This window comes from Manacus vitellinus, unplaced genomic scaffold (genome assembly GCF_001715985.3).
Source record: "Manacus vitellinus isolate BGI_N305 unplaced genomic scaffold, ASM171598v3 scaffold_14_pilon, whole genome shotgun sequence".
In the NCBI taxonomy this organism is placed as follows: domain Eukaryota; kingdom Metazoa; phylum Chordata; class Aves; order Passeriformes; family Pipridae; genus Manacus; species Manacus vitellinus.
Window position 1 is genome coordinate 14,988,388 of NW_021939063.1, and position 24,860 is coordinate 15,013,247.

The following is a 24,860-nucleotide window of genomic DNA, read 5'->3' on the forward strand; positions in this document are numbered from 1 at the left end:
TTCGTGACAGAATCCCAACGGCAGAAATAGGAGCAGCGTGGTTTTGTCTGCACCGCGGGTGTCCGCGGTTGTTATCTCGCTAGATAGGAGGCAGCGGTGGTAATTTGCCAAGTATGAGAGAGGGTTCACTTCTGCGAGGGCTAAACTCAAGCTTAAGGGGCTGAGTCTGGCCATGTTTCCAGGCGTCGGGATTGTTGCAGATACGAAACTGACTTTTCGAGTGTTTCTGCGCTTCAGTGTCGCTAATTAAAAGAGAAACGATGGCTGTGAGCATTGTACAGCTGTGCCGCTTTGAACTACCTCATTCGAGTGCAACTTTTTGGATATGTGTGTTGCTGTGACTTCTAAAAAACCTGATGGTGTTTTTCCTTAAAACCCACTTCCCACGTGGTGCTTGGGAGTGTCGAAGGTAGAGTGGTCCTTCGTGCTTTAAATCTTTTTCTCTGGTCGGGTTCTTACCTGTAAAGCACGGTAAAAATACATGTGTGATTCACACGTGCCTTCAAACCTTGTCTTAATTTACATTTAATCAATCAAGGATTTATTGCCTTCTGTTGTTTAAAAGCAATGAGTTAAGGGGTGTGTGTTTCTCACTTCATTGATCACATGACGCTTGTCCCGTTTTTTGGGTAAACCCCCAGAAATTTGCAGAGCGTTTGAGATCTTGTGCTCCTGTTCAGAGGATGGAAACCTGCAGATGGTGACGCTGCAGTTGATGGCTTGGAAGGTACACTGAGGGCATTTGTATTCTGTGAGAGTTGGAACAAATCGAGCCAAATGGTGTCATTACTCCATTAAATTCTTCCTCAGTTGTCACAGGTGTGGGTCTGGCTGCTTTAAATTCTTTTAAATTTGAAGTTTTAACTTATGTTTGCTTCCTGGTGTAGAAATGTAGTTCTGAGGTGATTTTTTTGGTGTGTTTTTTTTTTTTGTAAAGTCAAGGTGAGGGAGCATCACATCCACACAGAAAACGAAAGGAAAACAAGTATGTGTATTGTAGAAGAGGGTATAAAAAGGACAGGGTAAGGCAGGAATGAAGAAGAAATGGCTTGGGAGTATCAGGATGTAGATGTGTCAGTATTGTGTATATTTTCTAGTGACCCATGTGTTCCTAATCCTCCTACTTTTCCAAGCAGACCAAGACATCATACTTGCAGGGATGAAAGATTGCATTCTGCAGATTCTCTTAATTTTATAGGCCACTTATGTTATTTTAGACTTATATTTGCTTGCTTTACACATTGAAGTTGTTGGCATTGCCCACCTGATAGAGTGAAGTCTTCTGTGAAATTATTTAATTTTTATTTATGTAAGAACAGGTAACTCTATACATGTGGAGCTGCCATGGATTGTATCCTAGATCCTAATGATATACAATAGTGGCAGGGCTGAATGATGTTAATGCAGATGGTATTGATTGCTCTTCCCCTTCCAAGCGTGTAAAGAATAGTTTGATGGGTTAGGAGGCATTTGGTCCTTTCATTCTGATCTACATCTAGTCCTGATGTGTGTTTTATAGTCAGAGGGTTTGCTTTAATTAAATTAAATGTAGATCGATGGTCATCTGCTGCAGGGCAATGAAAGTAGTATCATCAAGGTAGCCCCTGTGCCAGGATGCAGTTCTCCAGTGTTATAAAACTATAAAAATTAATTTGAAAGTTTCTCATGTGCTATCAATTGAGTTAAAAGTGTAGCTGGAATTTTTAGAGGGACCCAGGGATGCAGGACATGCTTCTTCTCTCACCTGGAAAGGTTTAGCTGTGAATTACTTTGTCACCAGAGATTCATATGAAGATGAAACTTCAAATTTGTGAATGATTGTAGGTGTGGCAGTTTCAGGCCTACAGTTTATATTTCCTCTTACAAATTACCATTTCCAGGGCCCAGAACTCTCACCTGCTTGTGTATGTCATTGCTGATGGATATAATGGCCAGGAGGACATGAAATGTCCTGCTTGCTGGGTTTCAGTGCAGGATACCCTGCTTCATCGAATGGCCTGAAAGTTAACACCTTTTTCCATGTAAAAATGAGAAATTTGTGGTTCCCCATTAACGAGTAATTCTGCTGAGAGAATTAAAATGCAGCTCTTTGGTTATACTTTAGGTACAGCCTCACCTGGTTTGCTTTGTTTTGCAGTGCTAAAATGGGCTGTACAGCTCTATGAGAGTATGACCAACCTCATCTCTGTGAACTTCACTTTCTGACAGGGCAGTTGAAATGGTGCTTTGTAGCCAAGGGCTGACAGGACAAGATTATCTCCTTATCATGTATGTCCTGGGCTAAAGCAACCGCTTATTCATGAGCATCCAATAATTTTGGTCCTGAGGCACCACTTCTATTTCAAAATGTGAAAACAACTAAATTGTTGTTACTGGTTTTTTAGCCCATCCCTCCAAGAGGCTCACCTGTGCGCGTTTGGGCTTAAGGAGGGACTCTGAAAACTTGTAGGGCAGTTTTATGTTGTGATGTACAGCAGTCCCTGAGGCTGGGAACAGCCTGGCTGCACAAACATCACCCTGATTTGATAGATGGTGCTCTAGCAAAGGTTTAGCTTGTATTTTAATTTAAGCTTGTATATCAATTGTGTATTATTTATGCAAATAAAGTGATGGATCTGGCTCCTGCTTGGCTGTGGTGTTTGCTTGGCATATCCATGATCCTGGTTGTGGAGGATGTTTTACCCATGGCAGCAGTGATTCAGACCAAGGCACAGATGATATTACAAACCTCACCTGTGTTCTGTTTCATCTTTGTAGCAGATTTGACTGAGATTATTGTAAAATATTTTTCTTTGGCAATACTGCTTAGTTTGCAGGTGGGCTGGGTACATTAACCTCGACCTTGGAATTATGTTTAGTGATTGTGATTTGATTTAAAAAAATACTCAGTTTCCTTGTTTGTGTTTAAAATAGTGGATTGACAACAGGTGGTTGGTGTGTGCAGTGACACGCTTCTGCTTGTCTCAGCTTACATGAAAACTTCACCTTTCCTAAAGCACAGAAGTCCTTTTTCCCTTCTTTTTGGTAAATATGCTTTTACCATCTGTTGATCCTTGTTGTCTCTGTGTGTGTTCACTGATTCTGAATGGAGCAGCTTCTAAGCTTTAAGTTTGTAATAGAAAAGGATGAGCCAAATTACGAGAGTCTTAATGTTTTGAGATTGCCTTTTTTTTTGCCATTGTTAGTTTGTTGTTGGGGTTTTTTTCCCCAATTTGGTCATAGGTGAGGTAACCAATGGTTACCCAGGTGTCAGCCCAAGTGAGGTAACTGCAGAAGGCAGTATGGGGAACTATGTCAGGCGTAATGTTACGGAGTGTCAAAATTTAAATTTGGCGTGTTGATTTCAGCGTGTGGTGTGTTTGCATCTGAAAATTGATTTGAAAATCTATTGCAGGAACTGGGGAAGAACCATTTGAGATTTGGTCTGTGGTACAGGTGGTGTGTGGGTTTTCATTACACTTTCTATATTGCATTCTGCTTAGTGGAAGCTTGTCCCCAGCCAGTTCATTTGAAGGTAAAGCCCCGTGACTTCTGCTGTTTAGAATTAATCTGTAAGAATGAATGTCTGTTTTCCTTCTGATATGAAAAGTGTCCCACTTGTGCTCTTGTTTGGGTGTGTCAGTCTGAGGTGAATGAAAAGAAGGAAAAAGTCCAGCATATTAGAAATGCCTTGTCTGAGGGTGTAGTCTGATAAATCTTTCCCTTGGCAGCAGTATTGGTTTCGACCACTCCTGCTGTTTGTTTCCATTCTCGTGTTGTCCTCTTTGCTTGTGTTGGTAAAATACTTTGTGGGCCCATGTAATAAGCAGACTTACGAATTTCTGGATTAAAAATAACTCCCAGAAGAGGTGATATTTCTGGTGTTGATCAGTAGCCTCATTGGTTGGCTGCCCAGAAACCTCTGTGCTACCTCAGTTGAGGGTGAAAGGGGAAGGAGGGTGGTAGAGACCTTGTGCTGCTCAGACAGGCACTGCTGCTCTGAGATCCTCCAGCTGCTTCTAGATTTACTGTGCACTTTAAATTTCTAGTAGTGCAGTGCATCACCTGCTTACCAGCCCCCTAGAAATCCAGTTCTGTAGGTTGTATCCACTCTCACTAGAATGTCTTTCATTCTGTTGTAAAATGTTTGAGTTTCATGCTTTAAGATTGGATTCAAATATAATTCTGCAGTCCTTTGGAAAAGTTCCTGTGTTACCATGTCTTTTATAGATTATTGGTATATATGCATGTTTAGGTTAATACTACAGGAATGAGACACCTTGTTCTAGGTTCTGAAGTAACAGAGAACAAAAAGATAAACTATTCTCAATCTAAAATAAGCAACAGATGAATTGGAGATATGGATGGGCAAGGGCACAGTGAGGCAGTGCTGCTTGCTGTGCTTGTTATGTTAGCTCCTCCTTTTCTTTTTGCAGTAGACATCATGGGAAAAGGAATTTTTGGAGGAGACAAGTGCATTTTGCAGGTGTTACAGGGAACTCCTCAAGCCTAGGGTTGGTTGTGGAGAAACATCGAGGTCCTTTTTTTGCAAATCAAATACAAAAGCTTTTCTTTCTTCGTATAAAAACATCGGACTGCTTGAAACCATGATGTAATACCTGAATGGAGAGAGGCCTTGTTAGTGTGAGTTTCGTTTTGAGCTTTTTGTTGCAGTGAGTGCAATTATTTCTGCTTCCTCCCGACAGACCAAAGAGAACGTTGTACAGTAAGAAGTATGGAGTGGACCTCATCAGGTACACACACGCTGCCAACACTGTCGTGTACAGCTCCAACAAAATAGATGGTAAGTGAGCCACTGGAGTGGAGTGTATTGAATCTCCTTGCACTACATGTCTGGATAATTAGCTCTGCAGATCTGGGAAAAAGTTACAGCAACTCCTGCAGCGGCGAGCACTCTGCCAGAGACAGAGGAATTACTGTCCAACACTAATGCACAACTTGGTGATAGTCCCTCGAGCATGCTGATGTGAGATTTATTCTTTGCTGCAATAACTAAGGGATTGAACATTGTTAGTGAAATAAAAGTTGGGTTCTTAGTTCTGCTGTTCATTGGGGTTTTGGTACCAGTGCTGTCAGTCAGCCTCTGCACCTTAACTTCCTACATGTGAATGAGGTGGAAGGAGCAGGTGGACTGAATGCCATAGCTCTGTCTGGTACACACACAGCTCAGCTGCACAGGAGGGCAGGGCGGGAGGTTCAGGTAACTCAGTAGGTCACCAGCCGAGCCTGGAGGAGGTCACAGAGCTCTTCAGAGATGAGCTTTGCTTCTCATCGCCTGTTTCTGTCTATGTACTAGACAGAAGACCCATTTTTATGCTGTTTCTCCTCACAGTGTCTGTGATAGCTACACTCTAAATCACTGACACTGAAGGGCTTCTAGATCTTCGTGACAGGCTCTCTATTAATTGAGTTTGATTTAAAATTCAAATGTAACAACTGGCACAGATATGTACCTTAATGCTTCCCGAGGTTGGAAACAGCTCATGTTTATTTTAAAATGTGTTTCAGTTTTGTTTGCTGTAGTCAGTGTCTGAGAGTTTTGCAGTGAACAAGTCTCTTAGCACAGCACTTTATAAATGGGTTTTAACATTATATTTGTAAACTCATAATCATTTCTGGAATAGAGGTTTTCGTTGGGTTTTTCCTTTGCAGAGATGGAGCTTGACAGTAGAGCCACTGGTGCCTTGTGATGTGTGCTGGATTACTAAAGGAATTTCAAAGACTGTGAATTTAGAGCAGGTGGAAGTTAAGAGTTAGGAAGTCAGGTTAAGGCCTGAAACCAGAGGAACAAGGAAGTCTTCAATGGAATTGGATTTAATGGTGTAAAAGGATTAAGAGTGTGACAGGAAACACTTGCCTTTTTAGTCTGTTTCAGAGCCTATTTAATTTTTTGCTTATATCGTTACTTTGTCACTTTTTTTATTTGCCTGTTATTTAATTTACAATAATTAATAACTAACAATTTAATGAAGCATTTTTAGTGCCATTTTGAATTGTGAGATTTTGTTTATAAGCACTGGTAAACCTTAAGATTAAAGAGTCTTCATCCTGCAGGCTAGCATTATGATAAATACTTAATTAGAAGAAGAAAGACCCATAGAATGTGAGAATATTTGTTGCTGTTATGATCTGTAAGCCTAATAAAACTGACTGTAGGAGTCCAGATACTCTCCAGTCCCTGCTAAATGTGGTCTTGGGCAAGGTGCATTGTATTTAACCCATTATGCAGGTATCAGGAGGTAAAATTAACTCAGAAACATGCTATAGGAATGCTGGTGCTTGTTTCCAAGCATTTTCTCTGTTGGAGTTGCTACCAATGTACTTGTGAAGATTTCCTGAAGATCCCTGGACCTAGTTCCTCTTGCCTGATGCCAGGCTGAGGTAGTAGTTTGTACAGTTTGAGGGTCTATGATACCACCCGGTACAGGAGATAACTGTACAGGCCACTGCCTTGCCTGGGACAGAGCACTGCCAGCGACCAGGATCATGAGGGAGCACAGTTCCACAGTGCTTCCTCTTTAGCAAAGAAGATGGGATTCTGCATGGATACTTGGGAAATCAGGTAACAACAGTTCTTGCAGGAAATGATGTGTCTTAACAGAACGTCTGAAGTGTGTTCCCCGGATGGGATGTGACACCGGCAGTGGGGATTTATGTTTTGGATAATCACCTCAGGTCACTTAGAGCCTTTCAGGGTGGTGTGTCACCAGCAGCACGTTTCCAGCTTGTTCAGTTTTCTGGTCAAATACTGGAGGGTGGTGTCTCAGCTTGGTGAGAAATCTTAGGCAAAAATGGGAACTTGATAATTTTATCACAGATACAAAATTTTTCTGAATGAGCCTTTCAAAACACCCTGAACACTGTAGACCTTCTGAGTGTTAAAACACCCAGTGCTTGTTGCCTCCTCTTGGCTCTCGTTCTTCCGAGTCAAAAGTAAAAATGCCCTTTTCCCTCAGTTTCTCTTTGGAGCCTCACCAGGAACTTGTTCCAGCACTACAGAGTCTGCACATAAAGATTAAAAAGTGGCTGATGTGCTTTAGTAGTGGTTTCCTCTTACAAGGATTTCTTGTAATTTTGGAAGGAAGTCTCAACAGCATCTTCCAAAAGTGTTGGCCACTCTTGGTATATTAATCTATACTCAGGATAAAATTGGCACTTGAGAAATGTCGTGGTGCTGCTCTTATTTATTCCATTTATTTTTAATGTTGCTTTATGTGGACTAAGCTTTAGATTATTCCTCTGTCCTCTTCTTAAAGCTTAGCTGCTCTAAGTGCAGGGAAAGTGTGAGGCTGTTCATTGTCAGATTAAACAAAAATCAGAGAGATTTGCTAATTTTTAATGGTCTTGTCCTGGCTTTCAAATTCATGTTTTTATCTTTAGCCGAATGGCAGAATTTGCACATTTCCTGTATGTACTGCTTAGTTGGAGATTTGTTTACTGAATTTCTATGCAGGAAAGACAGCAAGATTTGTGCTGCAAAGCAATAAAAATCAGTAGTATCACCTTTGTAAATTTGATATTCTTAATTTTGTGAGAATGATGAAATAAAACCTGCTGGTACTTAAATTTTAGTGCCTTTGAAATTATCTTGCATAAATCACATGACACTTTGTCTTTAAGATGTAATGTGACTTCAGACTGTGGGAAGTACCTTTTCCTGTTGCCTGATTTTCACTTCTGCCTTGAGAAGAACCGAGTTGCTTTATGTCTGTTTCTAATTTGATTCTTTTTGAAAGGGTGACTTGAAATCAAATGACCAGACTTACCCACTTTGATGAGAGTGCTGCTGCTTTGGGGAGCAAGTCACTGTGTGATCAGTAACTTTTAGATACCGTTGGGTTCATGGTATAATAAAGCTTATGGTTTGTTTATGTTTTCAGATACAATCCGATACCTCTCCCTGCATGACAACAAATACATTCGGTATTTCCCAGGGCACACAAAAAGGTAAGATGTGGCCTGGAGACAGGACAGCAGAAATTGAAACAACAATTGTAATGAGCCTGAGTTCTGTTACACTTGGTTCACACTGTTTTTCTCTCTGTTCTTGGCAATTATGAGGTTGTGCACAGCTGTTGGGGTGGGTGTTGCTCTATTCACTTCTTTTATGTATCTCTGATGCATGTGGGCTTCTGTGTTGCAGAGTGGTTGCTCTTTCAATGTCTCCAGTGGATGATACTTTTATTTCTGGATCCCTCGATAAAACTATTCGACTTTGGGATCTCCGCTCTCCCAATTGCCAGGTAGATTACAAAATTCATGCTCACAGAGTGTTGTATTTTCACTTAGAAGCATGAAAAATGGATGTGTGCATGCTACAAGGCAAAAGTACTGCCAGAAGTATGTGCTGCTGATTTAGTGTTGGCCCCTTCCTGGAATGCTGAAGCAGCCTGGATGAGGACTCTCTGTGCAGTTTGTGTGTCACATTTGTTTGTGTGACACCACTCGCTCTCACCTGTGTCTCTGCTGGAGAGGCACTGCAGAAGGGCAAGAAGGAACACCCACAGCTGATGAAACAAGAGAAGGGCTGGGTGTCATCAGCTTGTTCATCAGGCTGCTACTCTCTTAGCTGGCATCCCTCCTGGGCTGGAAATGCATCTTATCTGAGTGTTTGTAGTGTGTGTCTAAAATTGGTGCCTTGATGCAATTAAATTTGATGAAGAAACTGATGATCTAAAGTAACACGGCAGCCATATGGTCCTGCCACCGCCTTGCATCACCTCTGTGGTTCATCAGAACCGTTTGTAAGCAGATTTAACTTTCTGGCAAGGCAGAACCCTGTTTGTTTTTATTTATTCTGCTGGAATACTTCACTTTTTTTAGTGGAAGCAGGCTTGTGTGGGCTGAGAAAAGTACCAGAGCTGGCAGCAGTGGCAGGAATGAAAGACTGGGAGTAGAATCTCCACCTTTAGTGGTGGTGAGCTGTTTTGTCCCTATATCTGGACACATAGTATTGTGCTCTTATGTTTTCCCATCTCATTTGGACTATTTTGCTTATGAGAAAGGGCTGTTTGCTTATTCCAGATGATGTATCTGTAAATGCAAAAGGAAGACAAAGTTACATTTCTTGCTAAGTGGTTCTATCTGTCTTAAAACTGAGCTTTTTCTGACAATAAGTCTTTATTTTGCCCTTCTATGGAAGTGTGCCTTTAATGCCAGCCTGTAAGTTTCCCTTGGGATGAATCTCAGTCTCTGAGTTGCTGCAGATGAGATGGGGTTGTAAATTCAGCAGCGGTTCTGTGATTTATCCTAATGCTTGAAGTTGTAAGAATGGTAAAACTAGGACTTGCAGCAGGACTCTGCATCCAACCAAGTTTGGGAAACAGGTTGAGGAAGTGTTACTTGTAGTTTTCAGTTGGCCCATGAGATGGCAGCCACATTGCCTGGAACATTCCCAGGAAACCAGAGCTGGCCCACTCACCAGGCCCTGAGCATTGGCTTGCTCACTGAGTTCTGAACCTTTGTAAAACCTCAGTGTTTACAGTTGAAATGTTGATGTTCCACCCTGGTCTGCTGTCCTGCTCACAGTGGGCTCAAATGTGATGGTAGAAAAGCGAGCATCAGTTTTGCAAAATAATGTTGACTATTTCTATTTTCTAGGGCTTAATGCATCTCCAGGGGAAACCTGTGTGTTCTTTTGACCCAGAAGGGTTGATTTTTGCTGCTGGAGTCAATTCTGAAATGGTGAAGCTCTATGACCTCCGTTCTTTTGACAAGGTGATCTACCTTAGAGTTTTTAGCTTGCAAGAAATAGTCTAAACTCAGTGCTCAGAGGCTGGATTTCTGTACTCCAGCTTACTGTCTGGGGTGTCTCCTTGGCATCCAGAGAGTTCTCAGTAAGCACACACATCACAGACAGAAAGAGATCCGTGCTGTCACCAAATCCTGAAGTACGCTCTTGAACCAATGTTCTGCTAACACTTTAACCTGTTCCAAACCCCCATTTCAGCTTTTTGTTAAGGAGTTTTGGGTTTGTTTTTTTTCCCTTGCTGCTGATTCTGGAAGAAGACTGGCAAAGATGGAGCCAGGACTGTCAGAAAGGATGGAAATTTCAAAGGAAACTATAATTGGATGGACAGCTTAACTAAACACTGAACGTAGTGATTTCCGTGGTTTCCAAAAATCATATGACAGTTACACTGGCTCAAACTCTTAACTTCATTTAGCAACCTTGTTTCAAAACTTCATCCTATCTTAAATTAATTTCTGCTGTCAAATGTGGTATAGCATGAAACTATTGGATTGAAACACCTCACTTTGGGTCTTTTTTGTTTTGGAAGCTGTGGATTCATGTGTTGAAACGTGCATGTGCAGTGACATGTTTACCATGACACTCTTGGTATCTTAGGGCTAAGGATTTCCCTTTAAAAAAAAAAAAATCTTATTTTTCCTCAGCTAAGGTTAAAAACAGACTCTTGTTAGCAGCATTGCATAAAGAGTCTGCATCCTGTTTCCCATTTCTCTCTCTGCAGGGGCCATTTGCCACGTTTAAGATGCAGTACGAGCGGACGTGTGAGTGGACAGGCCTGAAGTTCAGCAATGACGGGAAACTCATCCTCATATCGACCAACGGCGGGTTCATCCGGCTCATCGATGCCTTCAAAGGGGCTGTCCTGCACACCTTTGGGGTGAGCCTGCTGCCTCTGATCCTTGCTTGGAACTTGGTGTTAGTTTTGGGAGCCAGGTGCCCTTTGGTTGTGAGATTGCTGTGGACACACTCTCTACTACGTGTTCTGTTTTGTGCCATAGGGTTATAACAATAGTAAGGCTGTCACGCTGGAGGCATCATTCACACCAGACTCTCAGTTCATCATGATAGGTAAGATAATTCTTGGAAAGAATTCCAGTGCTCTGAAATTAGGTGTGTTATGTAGGGCTAAAGCTGTGTCTGTTGGGAAGCAGAATGTATTTAAATAATACAATGCAGCTGTAAGCTTTCTTTGCACTGACAGTGTTCTGTTAGATTACTCAGCATTGTCTAGACTGAAATGTAAACAAACCTGCATGAAAACTTTTCTTTTTTCCTTTAAATATGAGTGTTGTTACAATATAGAGAAGGAACCAGCAAAGTGTTGTAATGTGGGAAGACCTGTCACATAGATTATGTCAGTGTTTCTCACCCAGTGGCTAGGGTGCTATCACAGTCCACCTCAAAGCATGCTGGGGCTGTGTTGGGGCCTGTCTCCCATTGCTTATGACCAAGGCACCTGTCTGTGCTTGGCAGTTGGTCTTGTAGCCTGGTGTGTTTGTGCACCTCTGAGGATGTTCCTGCACTGGTGACATGCTGGGGCAGCTGCATTTTGTTCATGTGGCTCTTGTAAACCCCCTGTCTCTGGAACAAGCTCTGCTTATCCCTTAATAGAGGTTGTAGTCATCAGCCTGATGGCTCTCAGCATGTGATTCCCTTGGCCCAGGTCCTTTTTCTCACCCTCTGTGGGATGGACTCCTGAGGGAAGCAGATGGCAAAAGGCAGTTTGAACTCCTGTACAGCCTGGTGCTGCAGGTTGGGCATCTCAAGATAAGCACTTCAGTCACTCTGCTGCCTGTGGACACAAGTCAGACGAGTCTGTGTGGTGCTGCCCCTCCCAGCACTTTTTCTTTTTGTTCCTGTTTATTTGGCTGGTACCAAATATGTTTAACTTCGTGGTAATTGGTATCTGGATCCTCATTTTTCCTGGATGAGTGACGGTCTTGGCAAAGCTGCTTTTCTTGGGTTCTGGCTGAGAACTTCCTGATTGCAGAGAAGAGGGGTGGGGCTCTTTGTTTAGTCTGTCTCTGGAGAGCACTTTATTGCACATATTTACCTTCCTGCTGTGACCTTCCACATGAAAGTTGTAGTACAAGTAGTTCTAAACCACTTACTTCTGTTTGGTTTTTACATATGATTAAGTTGCAACTTTTGCTTCTTAATTTTTCTGTCCTGAAAGGTTATAGACATAAATACAGAAGCAGAAGAAAATTGCCTGCATTTTTGTTAGGAATTGTATTTAAAATGAGACTAAAGCAGAACAGAATTATAAAAATTTAAAGTTCTCAGCCTCAGAGTCTGAAAAATGCCATTTTAAAGTGCAAAACCTGTTCCGTTGTAGCCATGTGGAGAGTTGACATCTCCGGGGAAGCTTCTGATATTTGGCATAGTGCATTGAAATCTAGTGCCTCCCATGGTAAAGCTTTGGTTTGATTCTCTGCTCACCAAGTGAAATATTTATCTGTGTCTGAACTGAGAACTTGTGTGAACAATGACTCTTTCCCCAGTGCTTGGCCTCTCTCGTGTTGGTGCAGGTTGGCCGGGGTCTCTCCCTCATGACTGGAGGGTGTCAGCTCTCCTTTTCTCCTGGGTGACAGTAGTTGCTAACATCTTTGCCTGAATAGTGTTGCACCCTGTTTGTGTAGTTGAGTCTCTGCAGTACAAAGGTACAAACCTGCTGTCTGGGTGCAGGTGTGTATAGAGACATTTTGTAAGTGCCCTTTGAGAACTCTTAAAGTTAGGCTGTGAAGTTGAGACCTGCCTGTTCTACAGTTCTGACAGGAAAGGTTATGTTCTTCTTTTTCTCTACTGACCTCTCCAGTGTATCTTGCATATCTTGTTTTCCACTCCTGCCTGCAGGCTCAGAGGATGGGAAGATCCATGTTTGGAATGGAGAAAGTGGGATGAAGGTGGCTGTCCTGGATGGGAAGCACACAGGTCCCATAACCTGTCTGCAGTTCAATCCAAAATTCATGACTTTCGCCAGCGCATGTTCCAATATGGTAAGGAAATGCTTTTATGTTCCTCTGAGCTCCGTGAGGTGCTGACCCTTCTGGAGGTGAATCTGAGAAGGCTCAGTGCCTCTGCTGGGTATTGCCTCAGGCTTTGGTGAGAACCAGGCCTGTCTGTTACACCCTGACTGTGCCATACCTGGCAGGTAGATGTGTGGGGCAGCACACCTGGCCAGCCAGCGTGTGAACATGCACATGAGAGCAGAGCAGTGAGTGAGTGTGCACACAGAAGGAGGAGTTCTTTAGATCCCTGCACACTGCTGTTATTTTCAGTTTGTGTAAGCCTGGCTTGCTCTGGAGAACGTGCAGTGCAAGCCAAAGCAAGGATTGTAACCTTAAACTGCTGAGAGGCTGTTACTGCCTCTTTGGTAGACTCTGCCTAACAGAAAGTAGCAATGATCAGCTTCTGCAGTGTGTTGTAGGAGAAATTTGTGTTCTGCTCTGAGTAGATGTTTTCCTTCCTCCTCTTTAGGCCTTCTGGTTGCCAACTATTGACGACTAATTCCTCCTCTGCAGCTGCTGTTGGATGACTTCGACACTGTAACAGCAGCACATCATTGCAAGCATAGCATTGGAATTGCCTACGTCTCCTAGGCTGTGTTCCTGTTCCTGCATATTTTCCATGTCTTACCTTTGTTTGCAGCATTCCTTTGTGAGGACTGCTCCACACGTTCAGAAGCAGCATGCTACATGTTCTTAACCTTCCAGTCTGTGTCCAGCACGGCTTCAGCCCAAGCTGGAACTGACACAGTATTATTTCTAAGGGCGGTGAAGTCTGTTTTATTTACAAAATGTTTGGGGGATTTTTTTAAAGCTGTAATTGTGTGTTTTCCTGCTGTAAGTGCACAAGGCTATTGATGTTCCAAGGTGGAACGTGCAGTTCCTTCCCGTAAGTGCATGTTTTTAACATCTGGGATCTCTCTGGTTTCACTGCAGTCCACAAATGCAAATTCTTCTGTGCCAAATGTGAACACTGACAGTTTTCAACTTCAGCAGCAGATGCTGAATTCTCTTGCAGTGGAACATGCAGCAGAAGCGTGGGTGACTGTGAATGTACCTGATACATCTCGTCATCCTTTTTTTGGAGATTTAGAGTGCAACTGTACAGGTTTTGTCTGCTGCCAGAGGTTGCCAAAGCCTCCCTGCTGTTTGCTGTGCCAGCATCCCGGAGGCACAGACAGCACTGGTGAGGTCCAGCCAGTGTCCCAAGCAATAAAGGAGTCTGTCAGCAGGAAGATGGAGAAACCAAACTGAGACTGAAAGCACAGTCTGCTTGTGTATCTTCCTTATGTACCATCTTGGCTGATCTTACTTGTAAATATCGTGGGGTGGGTGGGCAGTGGGAATGGGCCATATTTTTTTACTTTTAGATATAAAAGAATATGATGTGGGCCAGTATTGTGGAGTGTCTAGGCTGTTTACCTTCACTGATGCAGTTTTTCACCCCATGGTTTGTAAATATGCTCCGTGAAACTCTTCCCATGTCAGGCTTAGACCCGTATCCCTTTGTTGGTAAAACTGACATGCAGTTAGTCCACCATGCAGTTTGTTACAGGTCTGCAGGTTTCTGGTGGTAGCCCCTCAAGAACAATGCATCCTTTGTCAGATGGCGTCTTCAAGAAATTAATTTTAAAAATCTTAGGCATGATTGTGCTGACCCTGCTTTGCTGTGGTCTTGCTCCAAGGAATGTCTCTGCAAAGAGATGGGAGGAACCTGCTCTCCTGCCTCAGAGGAGCTTGTGGGTGAGTGGCACAGAAAGGCTGGCAAGCTGGTCTTAGGTTGGTTCCGGTGTCTTTTTCCTGAAATGCTGCAATGGTGGAATGCATCCACAAGCAGTCTGGGACAGGCTTGGCAAAAATGTGGTGTTCACTGTATTCTTGCCTTTCCAAACACACTTGGTTTTATGTGCTGGATCACAGCTTGGGAAGTCAGTTCTTCTCCTTGCCTGGTCACGTGTGCCACCCTGCTCATAAATATGAAATGCTGGCAAGGTGGCCAGACAGTAATGGGCGTGTTCTCTCTGCTCTGGAGTGCTGGTCCGTGCTGTGAACTGTGCTCCAGTGTTTTCCTTAGGTCAGTTGTCCTCACATTCCCCTGTTACAGCAAAGTTCGTTGTTTCAGCTGTGGGGCCCTGTCTGTCATTCACATCATGTCTCCCTGGAAAAGTAAATCTGCTTGTGTTTTGCATTTTCTTGCCTTTTGTCCTTGTCAGTGGAACCATGCTGTGCTAAGAGCTGGCGATGGGCACTGAGCATTTCTGCACTGCTGGTTCTGTTCACAGAGCAGCAGCGTGTGCAGAGCCTGTGACAGTGGCAGGAGCAGCCCCTCAGGAGGCTCAGAACGTGGGGCTTGGATCCCTGCTGTGGCCGAACCTTCTCTGTGGCGCTGTGGCTTGTCCCTGCTGATGCTGGCACAGGAGGCATTTCTAACCACAGATCTGTGATGTGAGTTTGATGTCTTCTGGCAAACTGATAGATGCTTTCCCTCTTGCCACACAGGCCTGCTGCTGGAGGTGCAGACAAGAGGTTCATGCTGTCCCTCTTCCCATACTGTCCCTCCGCTGCCTATAAATGCAACTGCCCAGTGCAAAGGGAGATGGTTGTCTCAGGCTTCAGCCACTCCAACTCAGTAGTAATGCATTTCAGGCTGCGTGGTGCTGTTTTACCTTTGTTGGTATTTTGCAGTGGTTTGTAATATGCAGGTATTTGGGGTTTGTAGTGCATCTTAACAGTTTAAACTTCAGCATTCAGTAGTAAATGATCTTGGAGAATTTTATCAAGTGTGTTGCCTGAGGAAGTGAACAGATAGCCTCCGGCCATATCCCTTGTTCCTTTTCACAGGGAAGCTTTTGAAAGTCTTTTATTTTACAAATGTTCTTTGCTGAGGTGTTCTGAGCACTTGTCTAAAGCCTGTTCAGCTCTCTTCTGCTTGCAGTGTTGTAAAAGATAGTGAGTGGTGGCATGAAATGTTTAAGGAAAAGGGGACCAGAGGAGTGGTTTAGGAGAACATACAAGCACATCAGTGGCTTTCTGGAGTGAAGAGAGGGATGTGCAGGCTTGTGGACAACAGCACTAGTGCTCAGTTCAGGATTACAGCTGAGCCTTCCCAGGACCCATTTCCACCCACACAGGCAGAGATGTTTCTGTTGATGTAGCACCGAGTGTTTTCCATCTGCCTTTAAAAGTAGGAAATGTGCCAAGTATTGTCAAGGAACTTCAGGATAATGTGTTTCTAGATGGTTAGACAGGAAAGGTGAATAAAGCTTTTAGCTTCCAGCTTCTATGTGCTTCTCTAGGAGTCTCAGGGCTGCAATTCCTGTGTCCCTCAGGGCTACCAGCTAATGAGAAATAGACCTCAAGAAAAACAGCCCTTCCAGGTCTAACGGAGTGGCCAACTAAGACAAGCAGGAAACAGCATTCCCCCTCCCAGTTTGACATTTAAAAGGTGAATGCCTCCTTATTCTTTGGAATGAAATAAAGACCTTTCTTCAAAACAAGGGGGAAGTGAGACTCAACAGCCCACCTCTGAATAAGCAGTGGTGGTGGCTGAGCACGTCTGCCTGTGGGAGATTTCACATGTAATCCTCCAAGTCAGTCTTGAGAGATTTTTATGATTTTTATTGAAGTGCCCAGGTCCTTGGTTAATGTCCCAACACCTGCTCTGGGGAACACAGGAGTGATTCAGTGACAAATTTGGAAACAGCAGCATATCTTTGCCAATGCCTCTTGACTGTATTAGCACTTTAAGAGACTTCACCTTGGTTTTGGGTCAGGGGCTGGGAACCTGGTGAGCCTTTTGGAAACTTGGTCTCTGTGGTCGTGAGCTGCTGTGGGGAGTTGGACTCCTCAGTGGTATCTCCCAGGTGAGTGTAAATACATAAAGTCAAATTATGCTTTGTCACAAAATACTACATACATGGAGAATTCGGTGTTGTGGCTGTGACCAATAAATATTTTGTAGAGACATCACTTGAGTGCTGTAAATTCTGCATTTGTCCAGTGTGATACAACTTGCTGGTTTCTTAGAGGGGGATTGGGAAAATCATACATTGTTTGAAAAGCCCCTTTGTTTTGTAAAGTCAAAAACTCTGGTTCTCTGAAGTTATCCTTACATAAATTGCTCATTTAAAGAGCCTAGGAATGTATCAGGATAGGGAAGCAGCCTTGTGACAGCTACTTCTGGAGGTATGGTGCCCTAGGGAGAGGGGTGTTTGCAGCAACCTGTGGTCTGGATGGAAGAGCTGAGCCTTTCTCAGCACGAAGGTGAAAAAATAACTTGTTGGATTTGAGTAACAGGAATCTTGGATCGTTACAGTCAGTGCATGTAAATGGAGTGTTACAGCTGCTGAAGGGAGGACAGCAGCCAATGTCATTAACGTGGGCAAATCCCCATGTGCATTATTGTCAGGTTAAACTTAACAGGGTGAGGGGAAAGTGAAGCCAGAGAGAAATGTTTTTTGTCCTTGCTTAAACCATGAGCAGGTAGCTGAGAAGGCTGTCCCTTTCCTGGGGGGAATTTCCTCCCACTGCAGGAAATCATCTTTTGGCACCAAGCCCTTGGGTCAGTACTGGTAAGGGAACGCCTCTAGTGACAAACTGCTTCTTGGCAAAGAGAAATACAAAGCAAAAACTCCCCTGTGATCTTCCAAGGCTGTGTTTCTCCAGCCCAGGTCTGTGTAAAACCCCCAACAGGAATAACACCACAGTTAAGACGCGTGGGAAAAAAAAAACCAAAGTACTTTTATTTGGACTTTAATCACTGTGGAAGTTAAACACACGCTGGGGTTTGGCTGGTGCTCCAGGGAATCTTGGAACCTGTGTAATGAATAATGGAAACTAAAGTGGGGACTCAGGGAGATGGGGAAGCTTGTCCAGACCTGAATTTGCCTGGTTAATGAATGGGTTGAGAAGCAGATTCTCTGAGTTTAAGGCACAACTCTGGCGTGTCTGCTGTGCTGCAGCTCCTGTTGGAATGAAAGTGCTTGAGATTGAGCACTGCAGACAAATTGCAACAAACCGGTTTTATTTTACCCGGAGCTCTTTTACTAAATCACCCGATATATGCAGACACTTCAGTTCTCATCAGTGCTCCTGCTACAAAACCAGCTCTGCTGTCAGAAATGACCTGAACAGAAAAAGTGTCAGCAATGTGGACTAAGATTTGTTAGAAATCTGTACAATGTTCCTCAATAACAGTAAGGCACGTACGTCTCTTTGCACAGGAGGCTCCCGTACACCAGTGTGTAGCTTCACCAGCCAACATCGGCTGGTTTGAGGTGGTGCTGCCTTACAAAAGGCAACTGTCTCGAGGTCTGGGCTCCTGCTCCAGTGTTCCCATGCCGCAGGCACGGCTGTGCCCAGTGCTGGCTTGGCAGCAGCTCCTGGGTTTTTAGCACATCTCACATTACAGCAAATGCATATGAGAGATGCTTTAGCTTATGCATCCAGTTCAAGTCTGATTAAAAGCCAGCTTTTCACACTGGGTGGATCTCAATTGATCCTTACTGTTCAGTATTAAAAAGGGAGAGGGTTCAGTAGAAATATGGATTTGAGTGTTGCTGTACCGCAGAGATTTTGGAAATAGTCCCCTTCAGCTTGCATGGCCCCCTTTGCAATTTATCCTTGGCCCAACAACAAGGAAGGGGAATGATTTGTTGCCCAGTGTTGCTCTCTTGCAGGTTTTTAAGGAGCTGATCTTCTTGTTCATCCTCTGCTAAGCGCTGGCTGTGCATTTTCAGGTTCCACTGCAAATGGTTTTGCTGGAACAGAGTGTACACACACAGCAGAAATCCCTCAATCTCGGTTTGATGCTGAATGGCACCACAGTGGGGGAACACAGAGGTTCTGTGTGTCATCCTAACAGTCAGTCCTCCTCCTTGTTGTGTAGTGGAATGACAAATACAGAGATGTCATCATAGGATGCTTCATGGCTGTCATCCAGCATCCACTGGTGGCCTCTCTTCATTCCCCTTGCTCTGCACACCAAACATTTGGCCAGTTCTGAAAATCTGAGGGTGGAAAAATGCAGGGTTTGGGTTAACATGGCGCTATTCCCCTTAAGAACAACGTTGAGATGTGGCTTTATGTTGTCAAAATAGCAGGGTTTTTTAAGACACCACCTTTATCATTGTTTCTTTGGGATGGGGAAAGATTAGGAGGCAGTTTTCAGAGTCACAGAAAAGAGTGCTTGGTCGTGCCAGAGCTGACTGGGAAGCAGAGTGACCTCAGCCTGCTTTAGGTCTGACCAAGCTCTTTGGAAGGGAAAACAATGACAAAGCTGGTGTTACCTTTGAGGATCTGTCCTGTTTTCTGCAAGGAAGCTCCTGACCATTTGGGCCACCTCGCTGTTGCACAGAACATCCCAAAGGCCATCAGTTGCCATGATGAGGACATCATCTTCCTTAATGTCATGCAGAGCAAAGTCAAACACATTTACCTGGAAAACACAGGATTGAATCTGTGTCAGGGAGATGAGACTTCCCCTGAGAGATGACACAGTGGGACCAGGGTGCTTTGAATCTTTTATGTCCCCTTGCTGCTATGCTTCTAGATTCCTCTGTCTTGGGGATTCTCTGGGCAGCATGGCCAGAGAGAAGCGGAATGGAGAAAGGACAGAGCTAAGACCTGCCAAGTCTGTAAAAGGTGCTACAGAGGAGGAGCACCATTTTTAATTCCATCCTACGATTCCCATGTGCTGCAACTGACCTTGGGAATGCAGGAGAGGAAAGGTTTGACTTCAATGTTGGTGTCGATGACTTTGAGCTGATGATCCCCCAGGCCTCGAGAGACAGCCAGAGTCCCCAGCAAGCGAGCCTGGCCCCAAACAAAGCAAAACAGGATTGAATCATAAGGATGTGACACCTTTAAAGGCTGATGTGTGGTTTGTCCTGATTGATCTATGTGCTGCCTTTAAGACCTTTCTCCAAGCATCACCCAGAACAGCCTCTGGAGACTTTGGAGATGGAGGAGTGACCAGAAGCAATGGCATGATGTGAGTGTGGAGACAGCCTGCATATGTGGGTGGCTTCTGCTGGCCCATGGTGCTTTGGAGTTAGTACATGTGCTCTGGGCAATGCTACAGACCTCACGAAGCCCATAGTGGCATCTGCTCTTGATCTGAGGTGGCATGGAAGAAAACTGGGTTGGTTTGGAGCAGGGGAGGGGTGTCCCTTTCTCCTGGCAAAGGAGGTTCTGCACTGACTCTGCATAGGGGGTGTCATGTGGGTTGCATTGCTGGGGAGGTGGTGGGGCTTTCTGCTCGTCCCTAGCAGGCAGACACTGGGATGTGTGCAGTCATTGCTTCTCCTGCCTCCTCCTTCCCTCTCCAGGCTCCTTTTCCCAGCCTCTCCTCGAGGAAGACAGTTTGTGGGAAAGGCACTAGTTAGAGCTAGAGGAGACAATCAATCCCAAGTGGGAGCTGATCAAGTAAGTTCTCATCTGAAATATGTTCTTGTGTGCAAAGGAAGAAGAGGAAAGGGCAGGCTGGCTCAGGGCTGCTGTCTGCTCTGGTGTACTCTGGAGGAGGGTGCAGACTCTGTTCCAGAGGGCTCTGGTTTACACCAACCAGGCAGCAAAGGGAGCTGCTGTATCGGGGCTGTACCATGCTGGAGAGCCCCAGAGCACCCCAGAGATGGGTGCTTTGCAGCCCATCTGCCATAGTGCCCTGGAGTGTGACCGTGAGTGACAGGGACACTGAGGGTCCCCAGCAGACTTGCCTCTGCCTTCCCAGTGTGTAAAGCATTAAGCTACCTGCTTCCCATGACCATGGACAAGAGGATACTTGAGGTCAGCTTTCTCCACTGTCTTGTATCCCCTGGAACAGAGAATTCACTGTTAATTTGTTTGACTTGATGGTACAACCCAGCCAGAGCATTTCAACTGTGATTCAACCCTTGTGGCGTCCCCACGCACAGGCAGCTCACTGAGGAAGGGGCAGTGTGACTTGCTGCAGCAGATGCAGTGAAGGTGACCTCTTGCTGAATGCCCAGGTGTTTTTCACTCTGCCCTATCTCCCCAACCTGCACCAGCCCCACCTCAGTGGATCCCAGAAGGACCATCTCAACTGTTTTCTCACCACCCTGCCAAGGCCCCGGTCCTTCAGTTGGAGGGAGCTGCTCACAGTGACCTTCACCACCAACAAGCCCAGCTCTCAGCAGGAGGAGATGCCACTTCTCCCTTCACCTTCCCACTCCTACGAGCAGGTAAAGGTGCCCTGAGGCACAGCCTTATCCTCAGGCAGAAAGGACTCACCAGCCCTCCATGAAGTAATCCCGGTACAGGACTTTCTGGCCCACGTCATCTCCCTTCAACCTCCGTGGAAACTCAAAACGTGTGAACTCTCCATCCAGGAGCTTTGGGAAAAGAAAAGCCTGGAGGAGGGAAAGAAGGTGTGAGGATGGACAGATTCTGCTTCAGCACAGTAGGGCACCAAAGCTGCTTCTGCCTCGGGGCTGGCACTCCCAGCAGCAGAATGGAGAACAGAACTGGGAAAGCACATTCCAATGAGGGCATAAGCATCTCCCATACTGAAGACTGTTGGCTGAATCTCACCCCCAGCCCTTAGGCTAGTGCTAGCTGACATTCTGGCCACACAGTGGCCTTCAAGGAAAGCTGGTGATCCTTTTGCCACAAGCACCCCCTGTGACCCAGTGGTTTGCTTGCTGGATTGTCTGATGCATGGAAGGGGTCACTCACCAAGTGCTGGATTCGCTGCCTCTCTGTCTCAGGTGTGAACTCACTGCTCATGGGCACAATGTTGTCTTTCAGGACAAGAATGGCCCTACGAGGGGAGAAAAGGCAAAGCTGAGCTGTGCCAGAGAATAGCTCTGCACCCAAAACTCATTTTAAAAATGCCACTATTTTAAATAACTCCATTGCAATTGCACTGTTGCAGCAGAGAACTGTGCTTGCCTGGTTTGACAGTGGTCGAGCTCACTGCTAGAGGAACAGGGGGCCAAGGCCAGGTGAGGAAGCTCTTGGGGATACCCTAAAATCACCTTACACTTTTAAACACCTAACAGACTGAGTGTACTGCTGCACCACCACCCCAGTGCTGCCCTGTGGCTGGGCAGACTCAGTCTCTTAAAATCCTGAAACCATTCCAGAAGGCATAAAATCTCTTTTCTTCCAACAGGTCACGTGCCAGGCAGGAGGGAAATGGCTGGGCTGCCACATTTACTGTCTGCTGGATTAAATAAGTGTCATGGTTTAACCCAGCAGGCAGCTAAACACTACACAGCTGCTCGCTCACTCCCCCCACAGTGGGATAGGGGAGACAATTTGAGAGGAAAAAAAAAAGTAAAATCTGTGGGTTAAGATAAAGGCAGTTTAATAGAACAGAAATGGAAGGGAAAGTAATAATAAAAGAATTAGAATATACAAAACAACTGATGCTCAGTGCAGTTGCTCACTACCCACTGACTGATGCCCAGCCAGTTCCCAAGCAGTGGCCCCATCCAGCTTTCCCACAGTTCATATACTGAGCATGGTGCCACATGGCCTGGAATATCCCTTGAGCCATTTGGGGTCAGCTGTCCTGGCTGTGACCCCTCCCAGCTTCTTGTGCCCCCAAACCTCCTCACTGCTGGGGTGAGGAGCTGAAAAGTCCCTGACTCTGTGCAGGGCCTGCTCAGCAACAACTAAAACATCAGTGGCTTATCAGCACTGTTCTCATCCTAAATCCAAAACACAGCACTGTGCCAGCCACTAGGAAGGAAATTAACTCTATCCCAGCTGAAACCAGGACAGTAACATGCTGGAAACCTTGCTCATGTCCCAGGTCCCACGCTGCAGCAACTTCCCCCTTTTATTATGACTCACCTGCTGTCCCCAGCGTTAGCCACATACAGCTTTCCTTGGAAATAAAGGGCAGCCAGAGCAGTGCAGCCTCCTGTCTGGTTCATAGCTTCCATCTCCTGGCCGATGACTTCATCCTGTTGGTTTAAAGTTTAAAGACTGACGTGATCTGAGCTGCTGCTTTCCACACTCTGCCTCGTGTCTCCCAGCAGAAATCCAGAACCAAAACTGCCTGTGGATAGGCCACAGGAAACCAGCAAGGTGACCGACAACGCTGCTTTGGTACAGCCACCACAGCTGTTGCCACTGGACTACAGAGTGCTTTAGGAGGGTGAGATCTAACTTGTACTCACTGTATGAATGTCACAATAGCCCTAAAAATAGTAAAGAGATGCTGTAGCTTTCCTCTGGGTCAGCACTGCCGACGTGCAGTAAATCTGAGGCAGGTGTTGGGGTCTGAACCAGCCTGATCTCAGCACCCTTACATGTTTGGATGAATATTCCTGCCTGCTTCATGAGCTGCAGAACTGCAGACCCTGCCCTTCAGGGTGGTGAGGGGGGACAGACTGACTGCCTGGGACAGCAGGACTGGTGCCCTGCACAGGGGGGGTACTCACACATTCCTGGAAGGCATTCTCCAGCGCTCCCACCACCAGGTCTGCTGCATGGATGTGCTTCTCCTCCACGAACTGGGGGTCACTGTCGCAAACGCAGCGCCCGCTGAGGTGCATGGGGGGCTGGGCCTCTGTGATGCCTCCCACCACCTCCTCCAGCTTCTGCTTGATGCAGTAGTGCAGGTAGTTGGAGGCAATGATGGCAGCGTCGGGGCCACCGTGGCCATCAAACAGCGCCCAGTAGTAACCAGTTAGAAACTGCCGTGAGGAAGAGGGAAAAGACAGCAAGGGAGGGAGAAGACAAGGGCTGAAGAGGTTGTACAGGTGGCAGGCTCACAGCCAGAACATCACAGAGTGTGTTTTGCCTGGCTTTTCCACCCCAACTACCCTTCCCTGCCACCAGTTAATCTCCTGTGCAGCTCAAACTCTGCTCTGGCAGACCCATCATCTTAGTGTCTGAATTTGCACCACTCGCCCTCACATGCTGTTCCTCTGTGTTTTAGGGGAGATGGGGCCATTTCACAAGAGGTAGGGCAGGGTCTGCTCCTAGGTGAAGGCATCTTGGTGCCTGGTTCATGCTGCTGTCCCCAGGTGATGACCACACACACTGGCCCTTGGAAGCAGAGCGAGGACAGTAAAGGAAAGTTGATGGCACCAAGTAAAGGGTGACTTCAAATGCTGCAAGTCCCACGGAAGTAGAAATGGCATTTACAGGCAGAGCTGGGCGTTTGCTGCCCATAAGGTACACAGGTCCCCCTAACAAGTCTAAGGAAGGGTTTCAGTGAGTGGGTATGTAGGACTGATGGAGTAATCGTATTTCCTGACCCTGGGCCCTTGAGTGGCAGCAAAAGGCTGGCAGCAGGGTGAGCACAGCCTGCCTGGGGCCATACCTGCATGGAGCACAGGATCAGCCATTCCTCATCCTCCTCCAGGCCTGGCTCTCTCCTCCGGACAGAGATCTGACAGCAGGCTGCCTGGTCCTCATTGAACTCTGACTTCTCGGCATTGATAACCCTGGGGGTGCAAACACTCCAGGTAAGGTGTGGTCATGCATTGCACCTCTCCTGCTCTCAGCGAGCTGTGCCACCACAGTGAACAGCTGCACCTTGCCACTTCCTTCCAGCCCCATGCTCCCTGCTCCCTTTTCAAACTCGAGGATCTCTTTGCTGGTGACCGAAACAATAAGCCCTTTATGTACAGCAGGGAAAAGCCTGGCCAGGGACACAGGGACAAGTGAATAGTTTTGGAGCACCCCTGGCCTCAGTAAGCCCTTGCCAGCAGCCCACACTGTGCTATTTCCTTGTCAACACAGTGAATTGCAAAACCACCACCACTGCTTTTCCCTCCAGCCTTGCTAATGGTTTGTCCCTGGATGGGAGTTTGCTCTCCTTGCATTTCACACTGTGCCATCCCACAGCCACAGGGTCGTGAGGTGGTCTGGCCAGGATGTGGGGACAGCTCCTGGCTGGAGTTGTTCTGCCTGATCCATCCCCTCTGCCCTTTAAAAAAGCAAAACAAGAGATTTCTAAAAATGTGATCTTCCCCTTCGTTTTACAAGACACTTAGTTAGGAGCAAGGGGACAGACACCCGGTGGTGCTCTCGGGGCTGCCCCGGCCACTTCTCACTGCACTGGTACCTGTCCTGCGGCTGGCAGGGGGTGGGCAGGGGTGTCCCCAGCAGGGATAGAGAGA

The 24,860-nt window shown here is 45.8% G+C and overlaps 2 protein-coding genes across 2 annotated transcripts; one reads left to right on the top strand and one right to left on the bottom strand.

Annotated features, from left to right (window-relative positions):
* The first annotated feature begins 4,586 nt into the window (after positions 1–4,586).
* WDR82 (WD repeat domain 82) lies at positions 4,587–16,728 on the top strand. Its single transcript, XM_018068690.2, has 9 exons — positions 4,587–4,591; positions 4,686–4,783; positions 7,881–7,947; positions 8,144–8,243; positions 9,601–9,717; positions 10,473–10,628; positions 10,750–10,819; positions 12,608–12,750; positions 13,232–16,728. The coding sequence occupies exons 1-9, from the start codon at positions 4,587–4,589 to the stop codon at positions 13,259–13,261; spliced, it is 786 nt and encodes a 261-aa protein (XP_017924179.1). The 3' UTR covers positions 13,262–16,728.
* A 1,037-nt stretch (positions 16,729–17,765) lies between these two features.
* PPM1M (protein phosphatase, Mg2+/Mn2+ dependent 1M) lies at positions 17,766–24,176 on the bottom strand. The gene is made up of 9 exons (XM_018068562.3): positions 24,059–24,176; positions 23,172–23,426; positions 22,579–22,691; positions 21,454–21,538; positions 21,010–21,128; positions 20,509–20,572; positions 19,465–19,572; positions 19,047–19,195; positions 17,766–18,767 (listed from the first exon to the last, which is right to left on the bottom strand). Exons 1-9 carry the CDS (start codon positions 24,062–24,064, stop codon positions 18,623–18,625), a joined length of 1,044 nt encoding a protein of 347 aa, XP_017924051.1. The 5' UTR covers positions 24,065–24,176; the 3' UTR covers positions 17,766–18,622.
* Positions 24,177–24,860: the final 684 nt, after the last annotated feature.

What these genes read in the sequence shown, in the direction of transcription:
- WDR82 (XM_018068690.2), top strand. An exon ending in CAGCTCCAACAAAATAGATG is followed by an intron (nt 4,784 to 7,880) that starts GTAAGTGAGCCA and finishes TTATGTTTTCAG; the next exon opens with ATACAATCCGATACCTCTCC. An exon ending in ACCTCCGTTCTTTTGACAAG is followed by an intron (nt 9,718 to 10,472) that starts GTGATCTACCTT and finishes CTCTCTCTGCAG; the next exon opens with GGGCCATTTGCCACGTTTAA.
- PPM1M (XM_018068562.3), bottom strand. An exon ending in AGAATGCCTTCCAGGAATGT is followed by an intron (nt 22,692 to 23,171) that starts GTGAGTACCCCC and finishes TTAAACCAACAG; the next exon opens with GATGAAGTCATCGGCCAGGA. An exon ending in GGCAGCGAATCCAGCACTTG is followed by an intron (nt 21,129 to 21,453) that starts GTGAGTGACCCC and finishes TCCCTCCTCCAG; the next exon opens with GCTTTTCTTTTCCCAAAGCT.